The sequence below is a fragment of the Lepisosteus oculatus genome, chromosome 11, assembly GCF_040954835.1.
Source record: "Lepisosteus oculatus isolate fLepOcu1 chromosome 11, fLepOcu1.hap2, whole genome shotgun sequence".
Lineage (NCBI taxonomy): Eukaryota > Metazoa > Chordata > Actinopteri > Semionotiformes > Lepisosteidae > Lepisosteus > Lepisosteus oculatus.
The window spans coordinates 39,090,287-39,115,772 of record NC_090706.1 but is presented as its reverse complement, the minus strand read 5'-3'; the positions used below and the strand labels follow the sequence as shown (position 1 = coordinate 39,115,772).

At 40.9% G+C, this 25,486-nt stretch overlaps 1 protein-coding gene across 7 annotated transcripts in view; it reads left to right on the top strand.

Annotated features, from left to right (window-relative positions):
• Window positions 1-25,486, top strand: part of htr4 (5-hydroxytryptamine receptor 4) — a 135,806-nt gene that overhangs the window by 38,089 nt on the left and 72,231 nt on the right. For all 7 annotated transcript variants that reach the window (XM_015350020.2, XM_015350019.2, XM_015350023.2 and 4 more), the window contains 2 exons: window positions 15,544-15,690; window positions 18,670-18,870. In XM_015350020.2, the coding sequence (XP_015205506.1) occupies window positions 15,544-15,690; window positions 18,670-18,870 (348 nt within the window). The remainder of the gene's footprint in view (window positions 1-15,543; window positions 15,691-18,669; window positions 18,871-25,486) is intronic.

The following is a 25,486-nucleotide window of genomic DNA, read 5'->3' as shown; positions in this document are numbered from 1 at the left end:
TTATGTGGAATCATATTGCGCCTGTATTGCTCCTATATTGTTTTCCAAACATTGGAAAATTGGAGGCTTTAATGAATCATTTCTATTTATCTCAATACCGGATATTACCTGAACATAGAGAGGATCGAAATGAGATCATAAACCATTATATAAACCATTGGCATTTGCTGTACATAAATCAAGTGTTTGTCATTATAATATTTCTTCTAGAAAATGCATGGTAGTTTCACTCACTACATGAAAAAGTAAGAATTTCTGCATTCAGTCTGTACTGTTTATAGGTTAAAGTATTTGCCTCAACTTAGCTTTATTCTGTACTGTGAAATTATGTAGTATATTGTGTACAGTAAATTAAACCTCCATTATTTAAAAGACCTAGGTTATAAATAACAATTTTTAATTTGAATTATTAAACACAGAGACTTGAGTGGAACAAGGTTAGAAATTAATCAAAAGGATTTATAAATTTCCTTTGTTACCCTCAGTAATTCAGAAAGACAGGCTGCTGGTTCGTGGAATGCAGTGATAATAAAAACTGTTTGTGTATTTCAGGAACCTTCGTTGTTTGTTTCTATTCTAGGGGTATTACCTCATAGTGGGACTGGTAGTTTGATAAACAGTGAGGTGTGCACTTTTGTCTTGTGCCTTAAGACCCAGCTGGCAGAAGGCCAGGCATGAAGTTTGAATCTGAGTTTTCCTGAACTCCTGAACAGACGAGTGCACTGTCATTGTAAATCATAATGAGGATAAGCGTGCATTTGGAGTTTTTCTGGTCCTACATGTGCGAGATTAGTAGTGTCGCTTGTGTCGCAATCTGCTGGTGGATCTGCTTTTTTCTCAGAAGCTCTTCCAGCTGTAAGCGACCGAGCTGGAAGTCATCACCAGTGTCACAGAGCAACAGCAGGCTGGCAGATTTGAAGAGTTGGATGGTAAAAACGTCCTTCCACCAAAGCCTGCAACCTGCTATCTCACCTCCGTCGCCTCTGGAGTGAAAAAAATTAAAACTGCGCCTTTTCTTTTGTCTTTAATTGCACATCGATTTCTCTGAGGGCTTCGCAGGCGCTGGATTCCAAATGAATGACAAGTTCAAGTTAAGATAATCTCAGAAGGTAGAAGCCATTGCTCTGTTATTCTTTTCCGGCCCCTTCTCTCTGCTCTGCTTCCATCATCCAGCACAAATGGCGAAAAAGATTAAACCCAGAAACACGAAAATGACGCAGACGCAGAAGGAGGACAAAAGGAATCTGAAGGCCCATTTTAAAGAGGTGCAGTTGAATGAGGCACACAGCAAGGTGCTGTTTCATATTTGCATCATACATTTTTGGAAATCTCCAAAAATACACCATGTGACTGAGTATAAGGTCAGGATGACTCCTGAATTAAGGCGATTTGGATTTAGTTTAGGTTTGAATGACCTGCAGGTGTGTTAGAAGTAAAATGTTAACTTCTGGCAAGGCTTCTGTGAGTGTGAAACATGCAACGCATTAAACGTTGACTGTCCTTTGACAATCTGTTGGGTAGATTTTGAATCGATCTCTTTGAGAGGAGGAAAGTTGTTGAATTCTTGCTTTGCAATTTTTACCTGCAAATCTTTCAAAGGTAGGGGGTACAAATGGAAAGCAATATGGAAAGCAGAAAACATGCTTTTCGATATGTGCTTCTCAATTTTATTCTGAAACACATGAAAGAAAATAAAAAGCATTGCATCTCATATATTTTTGAAGACCAATCTAGGACTAATAGTAATAAATAATGTATCTGTACCATCTTGATTATTTACTTCACCGTCAGGGAGAAAGAGGAAAGACTTAATGAATAATTATTGTTTCCTTTCAGATAAACAAGATTGTGGCAATGGGTGGTTGAATGACTACTACATCAGAACCAAAAATAAACTTACCAGTAACCCTTTTAGAGTCTCTACATCCTGAAACCTAAAAGATATCTCTAAGAAACTAAGTCTTCTATTGCTTGAAGAAGAATGGCCTTATAAGAGAGGGATCACTGTAGATTAAATAAAAAAGTGCAAAGTACCAAGAATTCCCACCTAACAGCTTCCAGGAAAAACAGAACTATGAGGAATCGAGGGAGATTAGGATAATGCTTTTGCTGCTTGGAGTCATAAACCGAAGAGGCTCATGTCCCCTGATGTCACTGTGTTTAGACTCATGTTAAGTAAGCAGCTGCACAAGGTTTGGTGCAAAGAGCAATTCCAAGGCATGTATTCAGGAGTCTGCAATTCATTAACAAAACCAGGAACTCCTGGCCTTGCCAGGCCACAGCAATATGTCTCATGGACTTTGTGAAAGGTGAGCATCTAGGGGCTCTGGTGTTAAACCCTTCTCCAGGAGAGAAGCTTGTTCACTGAGTCACATTACACACTGACCTAACCGCTCTGAAGTAACACAAGGAAACATTCATCAGAGGCGCCTAAAAATATGCATTCGTATCCTGTCCCGTGGAAACAATGATGTATGTTTTACATAAGAGGCCATTAAGCTCAAGTACGGTTGTTCTCTTTGATTCTATCCTGCTTGTGGTGTCACTCAAGAGAACCTCACAGCTTATTGGAGGGAGGGGCAATGGTATTAAATTAACGGTGTGTGTGGTGGAGCTGGTGCTGGAGGTGTTCATGAATGGCTGTGATTGAACTCCAGAGGGGCGGAGCTGCATCGGTTGCATGTGTGATTGGACCCGTGTTACGGAGGCTAAATTGAAGCATTTTTGTCTGCCTCGCATACATTTTTCCACGTTACCCTGCTGATTTCACAAGAAAGTTTAGTCTTCTAATGTGTCAGCTGCCGATGGGTGTAGGCAAGAAGCTGGTCAGTGCTTACTGACTGAAAATTGCAAGCCTATTTTCTCTGGTGGGCAAACACTAATCAAATTGTGCAACTTGTTGTCATGCCCTGTACACCTAGAGGGCGTTCTACCTCTCTCCTGTTCTTAGTTCCCTGTGATTATTCATATCTTTCTGGTGTGTCTTGTTGTGTAGCCTATTTACTTCCTGTATCTACTCTGTTCCTTGCTCTGCGTTGAGGGTACGGATGTCGTGAGACCTGCCTAGCACCAGGTCACCCCACGTCCGTGGCCTGAGCGCATAGCTTTCTATACCGACATCATCTGACCCCTCCGTGTTGCCCCATTTACTGCAACACATAGGGTCTCTACTGCTCCCCTAGTCATTCTACGGCTTGCCCTTTCCAACATCCGTGACACTTGTTTGTTTACTCTGGAGAGGGCAATCTGTCCACCTTTCATTCTCCATGAATACTAAAGTTAGAAAATGGAGGGTACAGGCCTCCTGAAGTTCCTTAAAGCTCGACTAACTGTGACACTATTTTTACATTTGGCCGTTAGAAAGAATAAGCATTGATGAGTGCATTTCAAAACCACAATGAAAGTAAAATGTACACAGTAACTAGTAAAACCTCCAATTTACATAACAAAATAGACGAAATTCAGAACAAAACATCTGGTTATGTGATGTGGCCTTATAACATTGTAAGCAACCTGGATTGTAAATAAATCTCTTTTAATCAAATAGAAATATTGCTCTCAACTCCCAGATGGCATTGCCAAAAAATACTACTTACTTGTTAACTCTGCATGCAGATCATGTCGGAACTTTTCTGCGGTGAAATGTCTGCTGCACAACCTGTACTTTCCCGCTTGTACATCACATTACCTTAGTCACTTTGGTGACTAGTGAGCAGGAAGGGCCACTTCACATCGTAATTCGTGGGAACTTGAATGCAAGTTTGCAATAGCATGGTGATTTACAGTAATTTCACAAAGTTTATGATTTTGTGCTGAGTTTGAAATTTGTTTAAAAAATTCCAAAATGTCAATGAATTTATTTTGTTACAGAGATTTAATAAACGGTCTGAGAAATTGGGCAGTTCCCCTTTACAGAAAATCTAGGAAACGATGGATAAATACGCCATTTCCTGGCAATGTCATTGGTAATCAACAAAATAGAGGGAACCTGAACAAACACTGTATGAGAAGCACCGTGCATTGCAACAAGGATCAGAGTGAGATTGTGTTTGAGGGAGCATCAGAAACTGTGAAAAACCACAAAGCCTGGGAGATGGCTCATTTTCATGGCGACTTTCTGCAAAACAAAGGAATCAATTAAGCCAAATCCATGAACTGTGCTGCTCTCAGCTGAGATGGAGGCACACAGATGTCTTATACAGATATCCGTGGAATACTTGAAGGTGATTTCAGGGAGTAAAGGCACTGAAAATCACATGCCCTCCCCATGTGCCATTGTAACTGTTGAAGGCTGGCAGGCTCACAGTCAGAAAGCCAACAGGGCTTTTTCAAGTGTTAATTAATATAACTGGAGCCTCTCCTGGAAGCTTTTCTCAAGTGAACAGTGGTCCTTATGTGAGAACAATACAGAATCACAATGCCTGTATTTTTGTACTTTTCCAGTTGACAATGTGTATATCATTCCATGGGCACCTGTTACTTGATTGTTCTGTTTCAAGGACAGGACAGGTTTTAGTATGCTCGTGTAATCCCAAGGGCTGAGATGATAAATATGTAAATGTTTTTAATGCATTTATTTGGTGAAGAAATTGAGCTAAAATTTATGGTACATACTGTATCTTACTTTCACAGCACAGAATTTCAAATGTTCACATTAAGTTTGCCTCAATTTCTACATCCTATACATTTTTCTTTACACAAAGCTTCCTTTCTCCCCAAAATTGAACAATCCTGCCTAACACCATCCTAAGTCTCTGTGAAAACTGTACGGATGACTAAATTAAATGAATGCATATCATTCTATGCATTTAAATGTGTTCTGTCATGATGTGGGGTGGTTTGCTGGAGACTCTGCCTGCCTTACAGACACAGGGAGAATTTCAGTATATGTGTATGCATTTTCCTGTCTTTTTATCAGGGATCTCTCTCTTGTTTGCTTGTATTCTTAATTGGAAGAATTCTGACTACAGCACCGATGTGGCAGGCATGGCTGCTATTGATCGCCTGGCCTCAGCGCCTCATTAGAATGAGCTGTGCCACTGTGCCATTAGAGAGCTCATTCAACAGATTGATAAGGGTGAGAAGAACAAAGTGTTCTGTTTGTCCGTGTTCTTCGTGTTTATGGAAAAAAATGGAATTGACAATTATTCTTCTACGTATACTCTGCACCACCTCCCCCACCCCACCCCCCTTCTGCATTATTTCTCCATTTCCTAGTTTGACTCCTTCCCGATTGTCTTTTTCCTTCTTGACACTCTGGGTTATATGCAGAGATTATACAATATGCTCTGAAAATATGCAGCGCCCGCTGTCCTGCAACGTGGCCCCTCAGGCACATGGTACCACTTCCACACAGGCAGCAGCAGCAAATGGAGTCATTCCCATATTCCACTGTCATTACAAACTAGGATCCAGGGGTACCTCTTTGTGGCAGAAGCAGTAAAGATGCTCAGCCTGAGTACAGTTTAAGACCTGTTGCCCTGATCCTGGTCAGCCACCTGCTGGTTTTCATTGCAGCTGAGCTCTTTACTGAAATTAACTTAAATTACTCCGTAACAAAACCAACAAACTGCTCGATGAGATCCTTTGGATCCTATTTTTTTTCTATTCAAAGCCTGAAGAGTTTAATCTATTGAAGATATGCCATAGTTAAAAGGCAACCTCCTATTTGTTTAGAAACTGAAACCAGTGGAGTGCAAGTTAAACCACTTATTAGGCATATTAATGTTTCGGTAATGTATCTGAGTGTCCAGGTGGAGCAGGCACTAGCAGATGTCCACAGTTAGTCCCCAGAACCAGGACTGGGAGCCTCTACTTTAAGGCACACAACCCTGTTATGTGTATGTCCAACTCTGAGCCGCAATGCTGCTGGGTGGCTGGGCCTTTCATTGACAGCCGCCTGCAAGACACACGTGAGGGACAGGTCACTTCCTGTCCAGAGCCTGTGTGGAGCCTGCAGAGCAATGAACACAGGCATACCCAGCAAACCCAGGGAAGACCTTCTTCTCAGCCCAGGAGCTGTGGTGCTGGTAAGGCAGGGTGGTGGACAGCTCTCCATTCCAAATTTCAGGAAACGAGAACCGTGTATTAATGAATTTTAATGCACATATTGTTTGCATCCCCTATGCATCCAATATATGTATTAAATCTATCTCATTGGACACTACCTGGCTGAATCAGACTGCCTGACCTGTCAGTGTCCCTGGCTTGAGGGACAGGCTCCTTGGGGAATGCACTATTATGTTGTTAGACTCTGTCTCATTTGCTCAGCGGTAATTTGATTGAGCATTCATGGTCTCTGTGCTTGTTTGCATGAACTTAACAAATTTTAGGGATCCTGCGGTGCGTTAAATGTGTGGCTGATTAGCTGACGGCTGAGCCTGTCTGGGATTACTAAAGAATCAAGCAATTGTTTCTTCTTCTTTTCAACCTCCAAGGCCCTGGGCTTTAATTTTGCGCCTTTTTTGACTATTCCTATCTGCTGCCAGTTTAACAATCTAGAGAGCAATGACAAGTAGAGACTCAACAAGTTGTTAAGTTGTTCTTATGCATTCCTCATCCAAACTTAAACTTTATTCCATCCTCAAGAGATTGCTGCATGTCACACAGACAACCTGAACTTTACTCACCTTTTGTATTCTCAGTTCAGATTCAAGCAGCCACAGATGCTGGTGTTTTTTGAGTCCCCCTTGATATTTTTGGTTTTGCTGTTAGTTGACGATCTTCTCCTCGATGGGAGCTCGATGGGAGTGTTCCACATGCCTCCAGTTACAATCCGCCCAGCTTTCCGATTAAAGAACTGGAAATGGTCCATGGCACTGTCTCTGCGGAGGCCGATTAATTATGTTTCTGCAGTCTGCAGGCTATCACACTCCTGCGATCACAGGATGAGGTGAGGCAGATAAAGGTGATCGAAGAGATAGTTTGTTCCCAGTTTCTATCTGCAGTGCTTTGCTACCTGATTAGAGGAATGATGCAATTCACAATCTGTAATCCGATTGCATTAGTCAGACATCAATACTCGCTGTCGGGTTCAAATGTCTGTTATCCAGAACTGTAGCATGGTGGCTGTGGAGGTCCTCTTAGAAGCTACTACTTTTGTTAATTAGTGGCTCAATTGGAGCAACGAGTGTTGTTAATTTTAATGATAATGCCCATGGATTTTTCTGGTACAAAATGAAGTATTAATTGCAAGCGTGGATCGCACTGAAATGTGAGGAACATGTGTACTGTATGTACTTCTAGAATTAAGACAAGGGGGAAAGTATTTTACGTGTTCAAAGTAGAAGAAGCCTTGTTGAAAGGGTAATGAGGATGTGTACAGTGATGTCACACTTTTACATTTCTTTCTGTTTTGTCACACTTGAATGATTGGAAGGAAGTGGTAAATTGAGATGACAGTAATGGATGCAGGAAGGGGGAATTCTCACAGGACTGGTGTTCCATTCACACATACATCTCCAATATCACACTTAGTCAAATGAAATTACTGTTTGTCATTAACTCAGGTTCTTTTGGGAAGGTTCATTTTGGTTTAAGAGACATAATTCACATTCTTGTTCTTCACAATCTTCTTGTGCAGTAGGTCACTGCACGGTGATCACTGGCAAAAACTGGCCCCTGCATGCAACTCTGTGGATGTACAGTAAGCCATTATGCCATCACAAGGTTCCATAGAAAGAAAGTGAAAGTCTTTTAAAATATCATCCATGTCAGGTTTTCTTCTGCCCCTGAAACTCTACCTGAAGAACTACAGTACCTGTTAGAACAGAAAATCAGGTAATAGGAAGAGAGCATTTTTGTCAGGATCCAAGTCTCAGAAGACTTTGAGGAGTTTGTAGTCTACTAGCATAACAAATGAAAGCTGAATAGAGGGGTGAATGGGAAGATAAATAAACAGGTACCTTATCTATGTTGAAATCTAGCATCTAATTAAGTAATTTAGCAACTGACCTCAGTTTCTGTCTCTCTCCTTACATCTTGTATTGTGATGGTCAGTGACCTTGCCTTTCCCACTTCCTCTGTGCATACAATCAATGTATTAAATCTATCTGATCAATGCTATGTACAGTATATGGGAGGGGGGATACAGAAGTCTTTAAACTACTGTACATATTCTGGATTTGTATGGTAAATTAATTAGCAAACAGGCTTGCTGGTGTTCAAATTGTATGTTCATAAATCAAAGTCTTCTTCCATCTCAATACCACACTTTTGAGCGGTACTGTAGATTAGTTTGCTTTTTCCATCCTTAGAATAGTCACAAAGCTCACTGACCTAAATAGAGACTTGACTGCAGATCATAATTCAGAATTAAACTATAAAAAATGTGTTAATGGACTGAGCAACGAGAAGAAAGAATTAGGGCAACAAGCCATTGGGGATTGTGTGGGACATGTGTGGCCTGCTGTTGGATTAATAAAGGAAAAGCTCATAAATGTTGAATTTCACTCATGGCAAAGTGCATTGTCTGACAGACCTCCATTCACAGATGAAAAGGAGAGAATGATTCCTCTTGAGATTTCAGAATCTTTTGAATTTTCAAACTAGTGTCTCCTGGAATCTGTGCAAAATCTAATTCATATCCTCACCTCGATAAGTTATGTGTGAGGTTTTTAATGATATCAGAGGATTGTTTTATTGATTTAGATAAGAAAACCATCCTTCTGCTTACAAAAAGCAGTTCTTTCAGGCATCTTCTCTTCAGAAAGACTGCGAACAACACAGTTTCAAAATGGAAACCTGAAAGTTGGCAATAACAAGATTGGTATTTCTTTCTTTAGCCAACGAAGGCAACCAAATATAGAGGCATAGAATAAAATTCACACTGCAATGGACTGACTCAAAGCACAAATGGGTAAGAAAGAGCATCAAAAATGTTACGAATGAGAGGAGACCTTCTGGCCCACCCAGCTAATCAGTGTTAAGAGAAAGGATTAGACTGTCAGGGAGGACTTGTGGAAGACGGGAAAGTCAAATTAAGTGGTCAACTGGACACTTCATCCAGCAGAGGGCTCAAAGGGGCTACTGCTGAAGAAATGGTGATTGTTGAGTTAAAATAATTAAGTACTATAGATTAACATTTCTAAACTCATAAAATGGAAGGATACCAGTGTGAGTTCTGAGCAGATGTATATTAAGTTTCTACCTGTTAGAAAGCTTGGTTTCCAAGCCAGCTTCAGCTCAGCCCTGACCTCATTTGTAACTTGTTGCTAAACAGGGAGCAATAGTATAGAAACTTATGAGTTAGCTTTCCTGCTATCACTGCTGAATTGCAACAGCTTAAAATAATCATTTAGTGCGATAAGGAGGTCCACCAACAAAATTAAGGGGCTAAGCATGTTTTAAGAATGTTTTGAACTGTAGATTTGGAATTGCTAAAGGCACTGTATTTTTGTTGTACCCACCCAATCTAGAAAAGTCAGCTATGCATTTTTCACGTCAAGATGTACAGCAAGAATCCCCTCAAGTACACCCGGGAGAGAACGAGGACGACTGCTTGATTAAGCTGTTTGGATCCGCGCTTTTGAGCCACTCGGTTTTTAACATCACAGATCCAGCCCTATTTAAGCTCCTCTTTACTGTAGGCCTCAGCCATTCTCTGCATGAGTTCAGTTTTCATTCTGAGAAAGCTAAGTCCAAAAACATTGCAAATAATTCTTAAATACTGTGCAAGAGTCTTTTGGTATCTGCATCCTCCTAATACACACCAAAGAACACATCCATTGCACTGCACACTGGTCTTGTGAAGCATCTACATTGTTTTCCTTTAACAGTAGTTAAGTCTTAGGTGCATCAATATCTCCAGTGCCACCATCCTTAGTTCTCCATCTGTGAAACTCAGTATAGGAAAGAGGACCAAGTCACGGATCACTGAAAAACTACTTCCAGCAATGGATCAGTAGACCACAGAGTTCTTAATGGTATCCAGAAAGCCAGTCAAATAACAAAGAATGGTGGATCTTAGTCCCATTTCTGTGGTACCCCAGAAAAAACAGCAAGCAAGATCAATTTAGCACTGGGAATTAAGGGCCCAGTTGGAAAATTAACCATTAATTAATTATTAAATTAATTAAATTAATAGGACCAAAACTGAGCAACAGTGCTCTATAGCAGCATGTCATGACTCTCTCCGTGAAAATGTAAAAGAGATGAGTGGACAAATCAGAAACCCAAATTTGGGTGATGTAATAAAAATAGTTGATAATTACAGTGAGAAACATTGTGTATTGCACAGTGATGCGGCCAGCGGCTCTTGACCTGCAATCTTAAGAGTTCAAGATTCCATGGTTAGGCAAGGAAAGGCAGCTATAACGTTTGCTTTCATTTTCTGCAGTACTCTGACCGCACTCTTGACTGGGTCACTGCAAACACCAGACTGCTGTTGCCGTAAAAGAGCAGAGCGTTCGTCAAGCTGACAGGCGGGTTTAACGTTGGTTGAAGAAACCTGCCGGCTTCCAGATTTTAAAGAAACCTTTTGATTACTGTGCAACAAGAATAATACCTTCAAACTCTGCACCTGGCACCAAATCAGACTGACAGGCTTATTAGATTTTCAAATATTCTGCAGCAGTGATTACAAAGCCAGTGACTGTCTGCTGAAAGGCTGGTAGTTTGTGTAATTGCTTTACAAGGCATTTAGAATATGTGGTAAGTGGAATGAAAATATACACGTATTACCAGAGCAAACCCTACTCCAACCCATAAAAAGCCCTTCACGTTAATCACTGTCACAAAGAACTTAGAATCACTAATATTCTTGGGCACTGAGCAGAAGTCCCTGTCTGAGCTGTTTTTGTCAGAGTGGTGCTCATGAAACATTCAGTAAGTAACAGCGATAGCAAGATGTCTTCCATTTGAATAGCAATGTGATCCATTTTGGGTTTTACAAACTGTTGTGCTTAAGTCAATCCCAGTGGCAGTTTATTTCTTACATGCTCCTGTTTTTTGAATGTATTTGCACTGACATGCACAGAGAATTGAAGTGAGATTTAAAAATACCTAATGCGTATTTGTTTTGTTTCATCAGAACCATCGGTCCCAGGATTCCTCACTTAAAATAACTTTCTCGGTTCATACAGGAAGATGGGGGAGTAGTGCTGGGGCTGTTTCTGGAATGTTTTCGCTAAGCCCTGACCCTCCGTTCCATTTTTAGCGCTGTAGAGATAGAGCTAAAAATGACAAGGATAGAAACGACAACACTCGCTCAATTTCAAAACCTTTTCCTTCCACATTTGTATCTGGCTTACGAATGTACCACAGCACCCAAAAAGCTACAGAGAACTGTCATGAGGCATCTACAGTGTAACAGCTGAAAGACCCAGAAAGGAATGCTGCCTGTCTGAATGGATTGTTCTGGGTTATCAGTCACGCAAAATGGGTTTTGTATTTAACATGACATTATTGTCATTTGCTTGTTGCTTGATTTCTCTGTGCAATGCCATGTGTAACTACCCTCCCCACCCAACGCACTGTACAGCATAGTGGCTCAGTCTCTGCATTTATAACTGGTGGTTGTTTGGGCTGGAGCCTCTGCTGTCCAGCAAGGTACTCAACTGTACCTTGAGTGCAGTTCTTTACCCCAGCTGCTCCAGTCCACCCAGCTGTGTTCAGTTAGTGAACACAGCATTGCTGGGGGATCTCCTGTGATGGACCAGCAGCCCGTCCAGTTGGCCAGCCATAGAAACCAGAGCTCTGGCCCCATGAGCTGGTGATATAAAATTATCTAACGACTGTAATTGTAACATCTAATAAGAGGAAACGTTGGTGAGGCGAGTTTTTTTTCATTGGTGAAACACTTGTTTTGGAATTTTATCTGCAGCTCATTTTCAAAAAGCAAAATAAAGGGCAGTGTTCCTTCTGAACACTGTGCTGTTTCCGAAAGCTGCCCCCGTGTTTTCGGGCTCGTACTGTGCAGTGGGGTCGTGGTGTTGCACTCTGACAACAGTGATACCCCCTCTGTAGCCTGAAGTGCTCCAATCCCCAATGTTAAGCAAGGCTGGCCCTGGTCTGTACTGGGATGGGTGACTTTCATGTTGCTGCAGTAAGGGGTGTGGGCGAATCTGTAGTGGGGCTCTTTTCTCTGGACAGGATTTTCCAAATCAAAGCCAGAACATGGTGACCAGCATGGGAGGTGGCTAAATTATACTATTTCGGCTTCCTAAACCTCCCTTTCAGTTCAAGCGGTGTAGTCATTCCTCCCCCTTCCATCTGATAAATCGTGTAGTGAGGCTACTGGTACTGTGTGGCTGCAGAAGGGTGCATTTCAGTGGCAGGTGAAGTAGACTGTCTTATACAATATATGTGGAGCCCTTTTTCAATCACTGTGATGAAGAACACTATACAAATGTAGGCTATTACTACTTATAGGGATCCTTGTGGTATTGGTGTTCTTTAATTTGAAAACAATGAAGTCAAAACTATTCCTGGATTATTTTGTGTGAAGCCGGTTTCAAAGTAAAGCAAAACAGAAATAACATCCTGTGTATCTAGCAATGGTTAAGTGCCAAGGAGACGATAACATCCCATGATGCCATGCAGTATTATTGTTTTCTGCAAGAAAATAAAATTAGAAAATTTCCAAACAAGTACAGTACTGGCCATTAGGCCCTTCAGTCCCATTCAGTAATGTGTGAAAAAATAAGGCAAGAAGTGATAAAGAAGATGAAAATGACAGGGTTTTAATAAAAGAAAATCAAATTGCAGCTTCACAGGCAAAATATCTTATGCTACACAATATTCTTTTTGTGATTAAAATACTTAACAGGATTTCTCCAACATTGAAGGTTGAAATTGAAAACAAACATGACTTTTTTTTGTACAGATAGTGATGGAAAACCTGCAGTTCTGATTCACTGTGATTCATGCCTTAAGAAACTGTTGTCATGTAACACGTAACCAATGGTATCAAAGTAATGTGGAGAATCATGGAAATTCAGACAAACATCTGAAGGCAAAGCAGTGCATTTCAGAGTCACTAAGCTAAAGAGCTTTTTAAAGTAAATTCTCAACATGTACAGTATGTGCAGTGAAATAGCACAGTCAGAGTTTTCTCCCTTGCCTACATAACTAAATTATGGAGTCTGGGCTGGTCTCACAGGAGGCTCTGACGGAGATCTTGAATTGTATCCTGGGTACTGAAGATGACCCAGTAACCCAGTGATTCCTCTTCCATGCATTGTAGCTGAATTATATTCTTGAATAACCCAGCAGTTTTTACGCTGCAGTGATCTGCAGTGATTTTCAGGCATGAGATTCTTGGAAAGTTGGTGTGGAAGAATGTTTTAAATTGAACTTATAGCAAAGAGCTTTTTTTAATTGTTTGCGGTGAAGGCCACAACATACAGATTATCACGTAATTTGCAGTATAATTAAAAAAATCTATAAAAGGGGAGCACATCGTACTGCATAAGAGTAAGTGCAATTTTGTAACACTTCCACAACTTAACTTTACTTAAACGTTTGTTGGACAACTGTTCTGTCCATTTCAGGTTTTTTTAACTTCAGACTCTGACAGTACAAAGGCAAACTCCTTTTTTTCTCATTTACAAAAGGCCAAGTTTACTTTTCTGAGGACCACAAATCCATGAATGAGTTGTTTGTTCACAGGCTGATCACAAACGCCCTGGTCAACCCTACCGATATCTGTGTTTGTTATTCACATGTCCAAGGTCTTCCCTGTACATAACGAATTGGGTTGCCGTTAATGTGTCACTGAGTCACAATTAATTATTACTATGTACCGTCATTAATTAAGAATGTGATGGATTGAGCTGTATATCCTAATCTCCTCTGCACCTACATGTAGGCAGCTCCAGCAGTAAAGGTGCCCATTGGACTCCATAGTCTATGCATCATAGAAGAAAGTCTTGGGCTTTGCTGTTAACTGATTGTAACTGGCAAGTGCTTTGCTTAGGTGGCACAGACTCCCCTGGGACCCTAAATCCCTAGGGCATGCCTGATACCTGTTAACCAGAGAGGGTATTAGTGATACTGCATCTGACCTCTCTCTAGTTGTCTTACTGGTGCCTTGGGCTTTCTGAATGACTACGAGCTGAGTGATCTGGCAGGAGCCTGCCTGGCAGTGCTGATGTCCTTGCGTCTTTGTGTCTTCTGTGCAAGAGCAGGGGCTGGTGAGGAGAGCAACGTCTGGAAAGTCCTGCCAGACCAGATAATTACTGTAGAGCGATAAAAAGAGTTTTAAAAATACCATTTTGATAAATGCAATCCGAAACTGTATGTGTTATCCCGGAGCGTTAAAGAATCAGTTCTTTTGAAGAGTCAAAATGGCAAAATTATGGAAATTGATAGGCTATTTAAAGCATATTAGCAACATTTGAATTCCAAAATGTGCTCTTTTAATGAGATGTGGCCAATAGATAATGAAATAAGTTACACCTATGGAGTGCACACTGTAATTAATGTCTTGATTTTTAATTATCTTCTTAATCATTCTCTAATGAGACATTGTCTAGAGTACACAGACATTTTGTAAAACCTAGTCTAAGTACCTGTACTAAGGTAAAGAGTGATATACAGCACTGCAACATTTTAACTACAGTACATGTGAAAATACTCTGCATCAGAATATTGGACGACTGAGGAAATAATGTGGATTCCTTTTGGACAGCAGCAGAGCACCAAGGCAAAATGCTGTTTTTGAATAAAATTGCACTCAGCTGTTACTCTCTGCCCAATCCACTACCACACTCTATTCTTAGCCCAGAGTACTATAAATGTAATGAACCATAAACAGCTGCTTTCTGCGCCATGCAATGGCTCTAAAATTTATTTGCATTTTCCCAGTCACCCTGGCCTCATTAAATTGCAGGAAACTACTTAATGTTAAGCTTATCCGCACTGCTGTTCCATATAGAGATTTATTAATGAGCGCTGACTCTCTTCAGATCCTTCGCCCCGAACATCAACAAAGGCCCCTTAAACACTTCAGTGTTCACTGTCGCAGACAGCCTCTCCCCCCTTCCCATCCCCCTGGAGTCCCTCAAGCCCCTGGAATCTAAATGTTTACTTCAGTATCCCATTATGGTCTCAACGGCATCTCTTTATTTAGTTGATAGCATGTGCCTGTCCAGTATATAGCAGCTTGGAATGAAACCGTCCCTTTAAGACTGATCGCTTGTGATGAGCACGGAGCTCCTGCCACATTAACGAGCAGCCTTGGTCCCAGAGGACATATGAGTGAGTGGGGGACCAGGCCAAGCTCGAAGTGTGGCGTGCTTGTCCTTCGTACAGGGCCTGATGCAGACGACTGTGCAACTATCTGTGAGGATGGGCAGCTCAGACTGGTGAAAATGCACAGCATGCAACAAAACCTTCTGGGTCCCACACACATCCCACATTTCAAGAAAAACCTACAGTAGATTCACTCTGACGTTCCTTATGCACAGTGCTCATAAGCGAACATCTTCCAGATTATTTTCCGCAGTGAACTTGCTCCTGGGAAATCCTTTTTCACGCACCTCTCTGTCTCTCTCTCTCTCTCTCTCCCCTCCTCCTCTCCGCATCGGCGTTCCCTGTGGGCAGTACCCCCGAGGCGACGCCCCAGGCCCTCTCCAGTTACAGCGTGGTGGAGCGGATCGTTCTGATCACCTTCCTGTCGCTGGTGATGCTCATGACCGTGCTGGGGAACCTGCTGGTCATGGTGGCTGTCTGCAAGGACCGGCAGCTCAGGTCAGTGGAACCTCCCTGGGGCACTTTGCCATGCGGAAACTTCCAAAGACAGCCGGACGTTGCCTTCGCTTCTGTACGGCAGGTTACGAGGCTTACAGAATCTGTTGAACAAAACCTAATACGCATGTAAAAAGTGCAGTTTCAATAAGTGAAAATCTCAAGGATGGAGGTATGGGAATCGATTACACAGAAGAATTACACAATACAGTCAATCCTTTAAAATAAAGGACTAGGTTGTGTGTTTTGCTCCTGATTGGATTTAATTCTGGTAAAGCTGTACTTTTGCTTTTGCATTAAGTGATCACGTGCTTTGTTCTTTTCCTGTTTTATTTGAGTGTGTTTCCATTGAGAATTAGCATGGTGTTCCAAAGATGATGACAGTCTTAACAGGAAGTTCCAAAGTTTTACTATTGGAAATCAATGGTACTGTCATTTGCTGTAACAGCATATCAAAAGCCAGTCAGACCATGCTAACCCATAGACAGGAAAGGTGATGACCTCTTTGAGCTGTAAGAAAAAAATAAACACATGAACAAGTTCTTAATTACACAGTAAAATTTCAGGAAGAAATGCCAATACTGGGGTATAATAAACAGGCTTCAAAATACAGTAGTTAAAACTGTTGTAAAATGCCATACAGGATGCTCGGAGCAGCCTCAATTTTAATATCAGTCGTTTTTAATGAGCCAGGGTGTTTTTACAGTCTATTTCAGCATTATATTGAGAGCCTGCCAGAAGGCTTTCAAAATAGCTTTCCTTACGTTTTCCCCTTTTTCATTCATCTTTTCAGTGTTTTCTTCGCAAAACAGATACAAAAAGTCTTTTCTCGTGCATTCGGTCCTTTATCTGTATCACGAGAATGCACTTCAGTTTTACTACTCTTGACAGGCAGAGATATTGAGTACAAGAAAGATGCGTCACAGCACAGCCTCTGTGAGCTGTTTCATTCAGAAATTGTTTTTGGGATCCATTAACTTTCTACTCTAGGCACCAGGAGTTCAAATTGTAGAGTCATGGCAGCTTGCAAAACAGGAACACCAGAGCACTCTAATTCAGATGAATAGCCCCAATTAAAAAAGCTCTGAATCTTATCTGTCTCTTGCAGACTGTTAAAAAAGGCTTCATAGAAATAATGGATTATTTCTATCCTCTTGTTCCCTAGACCCACGTACACACGCAGTCCCGGTGCGCTGAGGTCGTTGCTGTTAAATCTTTTTTTTTCTTGAAACACTGAAGGCCTATCCCAAGTCCCCACTTGTCTTTTGTGTATATTCTGTTTGGCCTGGCTGGCTTTCAAGGCACGGGGTTGTTTATTCTGCAAACGTTTTCTTTTGTTATTTGCATTTGTAGTCGAGGTTGTCAATTAGAAGAGACCCAGGGAACCACCACATTTTGCCTCCACATGCTGCGTATAATTTGACATGGAATGGAGTATATTTTAGAAGAAAGGAAAAGGAGAAATGAAGTCAAATGTAATTTCATTTTATTTGCTATAGTGCTCCTCTCAACACTTTACCACACAGCACTTTACAGATTTCTGTAGGGCATACATAAGGAGACTGGATATTATGTGCCACAGAAAATAAGTCAGTTCAGCAACAGAAACCTCTGGGGATCCTAGGCCCAACGGTTGCTCCCCTCTCTCTGGACAATGGGCTTGAGGTACATGAATTAGATCAGATCATGAACAGTCTGTGCAAAGTCCTGCCATGCTGGGTCTGTTGCCTGGGTAGCTAAGGTCTCCCAGGTCTTGAGTTTCAGGTTTTGATGTACACACATGCAGTGCAGAGAGCACACTGTTTTTTTTTTTTTTTTTTGTGGCAGGACATTTTTCTATTTTATTAAAATGACTTCAAAGACGCTCAAATATAAACAGTATTCACTCAGCCTGAGACAAAATAGCTAATCCCTCACTCTGGATGTCATGTAATATTTCTCTTTAATGTTGGATACTAGACTATATCATGTGACAGGGCAGTTGTTCCTTAACATGCAGCACAGAGAGTCAAACTGGATACTGTCAGTAGCACCTTAAATACGTGGTTCACACAGTGGCCCAAAGTTCCTTTGTTCTGGTTCCTGCAAACTACTGGATTTCATTATGGAGTGTCTCAATTCCTTTTTTTAATAAAGTAATCTGCGATTAAAAGTTAATGTTAAAACATTTTTAATTCCTTCATTGAAGAAGATACTTTTTTTTTCTTTTTGATGATTCATTGGATGATTTTTATTTGTAGCTACTTAATGGAAAGTCTTTTAGACGCATTGATTGAGCATCCACTGGTCTGCGGAGTCTCAAGCAGAGACCAGAAATCACATCAATAAATAACACCAGCCTGTTGGCTGGAAGCCTGGAGTTACTGAAACACTTACTCAGCCTGTTGGATGTTTGCAGTGCAGCTTTTCAAAGATGTGCACTACTGTTTTCTAACTCTGTCCAAATCAGACTCCAACTCCAAATCAAAAGGCATCTTCTTTTCCAAAACTGGCTCAATGAGGGATTGATGTTTTGATTGATGTTGATGATGACAATTTCCTCTTGTTCTCAGATACAGCTGAGTCTGACCAAACTTACTGCTTCGAACCAGCAGAATTAGAAAGGAGATTGCATACTGTTGACCATGCTGGTTTTTGCGAGACATAAATGTGTTTGGATCAGTGGAAACATGGATGCTGTGAAGAAAATACAGCAAAAACGTTTTGTGGAGGCCATTTCAGGACAGCAGATCAATAAATGATGAATATGATACATGTACTGTATACTGTCTGTACTGACACAAGTGCAGTGATGGAAAATGGGATCAATAGCATCACAAGCTGTAAGTCACTGCAGTCTCACAGTAATACACAGGGTAATGATTAGTCTTCAGGTAGAAACCTCCACCATGATGCTGGCTGTTATCTCCATTTGGACTCAAAATCCCGCTGCCTCAGTGGGCGACTTCAATCCTCTGTTCGTGTGCTTGGCTTGTTTTTCAGGAAAATCAAGACAAACTATTTCATCGTGTCGCTGGCGTTTGCAGACCTGCTGGTTTCGGTGCTGGTGATGCCATTTGGTGCCATTGAGCTGATCCACCAGAACTGGATCTACGGGGAGACGTTCTGTCTGGTGCGGACCTCTCTGGACGTGCTGCTGACCACTGCCTCCATCCTGCACCTGTGCTGCATCTCCCTGGACAGGTCAGGACCTGGAGCTGTGTGGGATCTGGGGTAGAGTAGAGGAGTGTATTGCCATATACACATGTACATTGGATGTCTGATTCGTGTTGATCTCTCAGGACAGAGAACAGTACAGCAGACGTCTCAGTACAACAGACAACACCACACAATGTAGACAATTTACATTACAAAGTGGTACATAATACATAGCAACAACCAGAGAACTAAACATGTGGTAGTGAAAAGAAATTGGTAGTCCGAGTCAAACGTGCAGAGTACAGAGATGCATTGAGTTGTGAGGCATTGCACAGTTAGCTGTTAAGGATGCGCAGTGCTGTGTGGTAGAAAGGTAGCTGACTACTGTACAGTGTGTCAGTTACAATACATCAGTGATCAGCATAGACTGAAACAAGCCTCACCGCAACACTGTGTGTGCAAGAGGAGCTCATTCTTTAGAGTGAGGAGGAGGAGACTGGGTCATTATGAGCTGATGCTTGTAGAATAGGTTACTAACGACCTCAATTTCCCTTCGGGATCAATAAAGTCTTATCTTATCTTAATAACCATCACATATTCCCACATATCTCTGCAACTGACTGCTGTTTTTATTCTTTTCACTGTTAGAATCCTGACAAGAATTGCAACTTGCATTGCAACCTGCACAATAGTGTAATCATGAGGCCTGCTGTTTCAAAGACATGTTGCTCTTTAGTGACACCAGGGTTTGCAGAGTCATCTTCCTGTAGCCCACGAAACACTTCTGATAAGACAGAAGACACCAAGGATACACGCCTGCACGGCACGTAAGCTGGCTACACTGAGAGTCCCTGTGTTGTACTCCATAAATGTAAAGGCTGTCAGGATGGGACCGATGGCAATTACAGCCATGCAACTTACACAGCTGTAGCAATACTTGTTGATTTACTGTACACTGTTTTTATGATTAGCCAATTAACATACCAGTATGTCTTTTGACTGTGGGAAGACACCAGAGCACTGAAGGAAACCCACGCAATACAGTAGCATTAGTATCTAGTAAACCAGAGGCGTGCTGGCAGTTGTGTGATTATGCAGTATAAAGATAATGCTTTGGTTAATTTGCAGGTATTAAATATTTCTGACTGTGTTCTAGACATTATGTCGTGCCCTATATCCCACACTCCTCAAGTTCAGGATATTGGTTCTTTGAGTAAACATTCTTTTTGCAGGATGCTAAATGGAGTTTAAAACTGAGGGGTCTGAGGTTTAAGTTTTCTTTCTGTGATTCTGAATTTTCTTCATGAACACCACCAGAATGCTGGCTTGGAGAGTTATACAGTGACAGTGTGTGGAATTGAAATGTAATTATTTGGGATCTCCTTTAGGGCACAGAAGATTTCACAAATCAGTGAGCTTCAGTATCGGATTCTAACCATTCAGCTATTTGGAAAATGTACAGATTATTTATAATGCTATTTCTCTTTATTAACAGAATAATATGACCTACTTTATTTTGCTGCAGATGAATCCTGAAACATTTATTCAGATGTCTGCTATTAAACTGAATAATTTATCATTCATAACTTTAAAAACGCGTCACATTTTAAAAAGGTTTGGCTTTTTGACTGTTTAAAACCCTAAGATCATTCGGGGCATTAAAGGAGACTTTCTGAGGTTTCAGCATAGGTTGTGTATACTTACACAGCTTCAGCTCTGTATTTTATCCCTTTGTGTTCATACGTATTTTGTTTTTAGAAAGATGAAGCTCTGCACAATGGCATTCTTTGGAGATTAGTTTTTGGGTTTTAATAGAAATGATATGCTTTCCCAAAATCCCTGTTTAAAGATAACTTTCAATTTGAAGTTATTAAAACTTCCAAGTTCCAGAAGTTCCAGTTCTTACTTATTTATATCATTATTACTTTTGTTTCTGACATGGTGATATACAGTAATTTAGAATCCTTGCAAGAAAACAAGTTTCCCAAAATAGAACTGACAGCTTTTCACATGACCAGGTCACAAACATTAATGGAGTCTCTTGCTTTGATCAGGTATTTAATATGACCCAGCAGCACATACGTTGACCAAGAGGGTCATATTGTTTTAGCTCTTCATGCATAGCAGTTATAAAGTAGCGATTGTGTTCAACGCAAGAAGTGCATCACACTTACAGTAATTTAGTATGTATTTCAGTGTCGGAGCTGCTGAACATTATGGGGGTCTTATCAGTCACATATAATCAGGGCTTGCAGTATGGTAATTACTTACTACAACCTCCAACCCTCATTAATTCCGCTGCTAAGGTACTGAATGCTTAAGTGTCTTGCAGTTTATTTTAGTTTTTTACCCAGCTGATGAGCAGGGGTGGATAATTAGCATATCTTTGATGAGAGTTACATCTTCATTCACTTTATAGCATTGTTTGGCTACAGACAGCAAAGGATATTATTTCTGTAGATTCTTTTCAGCCATTAAGAAAAATCTGTAAAACACAGGAGAGCACTTTGCATTGAACCTACAAATCAAATTCTTCATTGTTGAGTCATCGTTTCTTTCCTGTTTCTCAATTTCCAATCTGCCTGTATTTTATGCAGCTCAGAAATATACTGTATATGGGAATCAGTTTATGCAGCCATGTTTGAGATGAATATTTTCTTGACTTGTTAGTCATAGTATATTAATCACTGTATGTTCAGTATTTCATGATAAAACTCTCACAGACTTTCTAGAATCTAAAAAGTGCTAGACTCGAGGAATCAAAATCAATTGTTGGAGTCAAACTTTAAGGTTCTCAATAGGCCAGAGTATTCAAGACTACTAACTGGACAAATCAAATGTGTTAGTGCTTTCCTCATACTCTATTGGATTACACCTTCTCAAATTGATGAAAGCAATTCAGCTGAATAAATTCTTAGAGAAGTAGCGCTATTTCCAAATAATTAGTTATGCAATTCAGCCCTTAATCTGGAATGAAACTTTAAAAGGTCCTTGATGCCTGGAGACTGACTGAACAGCTGTGACAATCAAAAGTGGAAAAAACACTTTTTAATTAAATGTTGGCACAGAACAATCAAGGTTTCCTTCTTAATGTGCAATCTATGACTCAGTGACAGGAGACAATACTTGGTCTAAGTAGTTCCTGCTATTTCATTTCTATATTGTTGTGAACCTACAGTACACTGCACCCTTCCAGGTTCAATTCCGCATGCCTTCAAAAATATAAATCTTTTAAGAGTCCCAACCTTTATCAGTGCTTCATAATGAACTGCAGATGTGTTTCGTTTATGCTTAATGTTTTACAGCAGTTGTCTAATGTCTTTGTTGACGCTGGTGGCTTTGGTATGACAGGTTTTCTTGCGGCTTTGAGCAAGATTCAGATGTAAAGAAACATGGCAGTGATGTTTGATCCTTTAAAGAGCAAAACTGCATAATGTGTCGGCAGGACATTTGTCGACAGACATGAAGGTCACACGCGAGACCCAGCCTCTTAATGGAACTCTTGAATCCGTGCACAGCTCTGCAGTGTTTTGGTCGTTTTGCTTTATGTGGCTGAAAGAGCAATCACCTGTGGGTAGAAAAGGTGATTATATCCATGTTTATAATGATGTTTTAAATCAGAAGGGCAGATGACCTGTAGAGTACCACAGGTGAAAATAATGCATCAAAACAGTGTGATTTACAGAACACAGTGAGGAGGATCACAAGCATTTCAAGATTTCTTGTTAAAACAGAAATAAAATTAAGTGAAGCCACCTCATTAATGTTTATATGTTTGTAAGCTGTCCCACATATATGAAAAACATGTATCAGGTGTGTTTGAAATGCCAGGGTCATGCTTCAGAGAGTTACTGGATTGTTAAGCAGAGAGCTGGGTATGGCCAAGCATCCTGAAATTCCCTTCAATGAGGAAGGCACTGGAGAAGAAACGAATTTAGGATGGAAAATTCTCACGCAATTCTTCAGAGCACTACACAATTATGTACCACAATGAGTCTTTTTCTTATGACTTGTCACTGGACAGCCCCTGCCATCCACTATTTCACCACCTCCAGCCTTAGTGCAGTCATCACTCCCTGGGCGTCTGGCTGGAGAGGAAGGCAGTGACAAGGCAGAAATATAGTCTGGGGCTCGGGGTTCGTTTGGAGCTCTGCAGTCCTTTAAATCCCCCTGCGCTTAAAAGCATGTCTCAATTAACATGGACTTGAAAGACCACAAATTGCTTTTGAAAATGACGAGTTTAAACAGCATCCGTTCCCTTGCCTCCCCAGCAGTGTTTCTTAAAACTTTAAAATCCTCCACGAAGAGGGGACATGCTACACTGCTTATGGCTTTTATCTTAGAATAGCAATTAATAATAATAGTGACGCTTTGTTTTGTGTTAGAGAGGCGCATGGGCTGGCTTCCTTTCAACAGAGCAAAGGACCAAACGCAATGAGGTTTCAAAGGATTTTGAAGAACAAAAGAACTGAAATCCAAGACTTGCAAACTCCTAATGGTTTCCATCGTCCTGTGCTTTCAATCAATGGAGATGATTGCTTGATGGAAACAGGCGGCAGTGCTGGGAGTCTCATTCATCGTAGTCCTTTATTCTTTACTGTCTTCAGAGTCACTAGTCATTTTTTTTTCCTTCTTCGTATCTCGGACGATTGGGAATGACCAGATTTGAATTGGCTTGGCCCACCACACCAGCACTGGAGGAGCGAAGAGAGCATGCTTGAGTCCACCGAGATCAGGCATGGCCAGGCCATCTGCTCATGGCACTTACTGTCTATCAGAGCCAAGGCTCAGGAGGGGGAATCCATTCGAGCGAATGCAATCACAAGCGCCAGGCAGGCTCTCTGGGGTGCTGCTGCACTGCTATCCAAGAAGGCTCTTGGCAAATTCAAACCTGTTAACCCTTGGCAGTGGTCAGCCAGCAGTGACTTAGGGCCTACAGTAGGCAACCTGGTGCTCACAAGCATGGCAGTGGTCAAGTTCAATCCAGTGCTCTCTGCATGACAGGACCCAACCTGCACCCCGATCTTAAGGTTTTTTTTAAAAAATCGTATTTGTAGGGGTTTTTATTTGGGGGGGTGGGGGAGTGGTGAAGGGTGGTAGTGCACAATTTGGATGAAATCAAAACTTTTTTCCATTCACTAATCGCAAAATACAAAACCCAGAGCTTCACTGCCAGTTTCAGTCTGATAGAAGGAAGAAGCAACATGAACCAGTAACCTACTAATCCCAAACAGCATTAAGTCAGAATTTTCCGGTGGCTGTCGCTGTCATGATCCGCACGCTGCCATATTCATTTGTTCACTTGAGATGACTTCATGTTCGTCTGAAGCGAAGACATTACTCCTATCTCCTACAATACGTATTTTACAGTTATTATCCGTAGATCAGATTTTGGTTATAATATAAAGTAGGATATATATACAAATCCCTGACATATTCAGTGTTATAATATTATTGTTTTATTATGTTGTAGGCGGTATTAGAGTAATTACTGGAATCTGTTAACCTAGCCCTATCCTGCCTGTACAAAAGGTTTATTAAAACAAGATCAAGCTGACTGGTATTAACAGCTCCTGCAACAAATTTCCTCCGACAAAGTGTTAAGGGTAGACATTAGAAGGGCAAAACCCCTAAAGTGTGAAACAAACCTCTGTCACACATCACATGAGTCTGTCTGTCCTGCAGGGCAGTCCCAACTTTGCACTGCTTAGCTCAATAAAGGATAAAACCTCACAAGAGTCCTGCTCTTCTGATGAATAATTTCCCACGATTAGAAGACCTGTGACAACATGAAAACCGAAAATGATCATTACTGTGGCAGAGAAGATATAGATCATGAACACATTCATTGATTTTTATCAGCTTTCACTTCAGCATTATAGAATGAGCCTGTTTTTTTCCTGTTTAAATAATACTTCATTTATTAAGGATGATCAAAATGCACGCCGCTGTATGGACAAGTCCAAGTGTTACCAAATTTTGAATCAATTCCCAGATTTGGAGCTCACGATAAGGAGCACTTTCTTATCTTTGATTTAAAGGTCAGTTATGTGCTGGAGGCCTGCAGCTTGACACATCTGGACAGCTAAAAGAGATGCTGCAGCGAAGTGTGAAAATGTCAGGTGACTGGGGCCAGATTGAGCTCACAGATAAAGTTGAATTGCACTTGCGTTCTGTTACCGTGTATCTATGACAGTTTTATATGTGTGGGATTGGGGGGTCTCTAATTATGTTTCTTATTTCCCGCTTTGTTTGTAGTCATCAGTGATTAATTAGCTCTGCACACTAATGCATCCTTTCATTACCGTAATAGGAGAAGTAAAATCTGCATTACAGATAAGCCATTTTGAAAATTTATCAGAGTTCCTTTTCTTCAAAAAAAAAATAATCAAGCTGTATTTATTACCTAGTGCCTTTCCGTCATGAACATGTGAAGTGACTGGCTGGTCTTTACAGCTTCTTCCTATAACCACATAAGGCCATTAATCAATGAAAGTTAAGTACTGTAAGAGGAACTTGCCTTGGAGGGCAGCAGATTTGGATATTTGGACATGAAGAAGTGCTGCCAAGTTTGATATCTTGGTGTGTATTAACCGAGATTAAACTCGGGTTGTACAGGGAACAGCAGCTTGTTACGAAGTGAGTTGTAAATCAAAGTGAA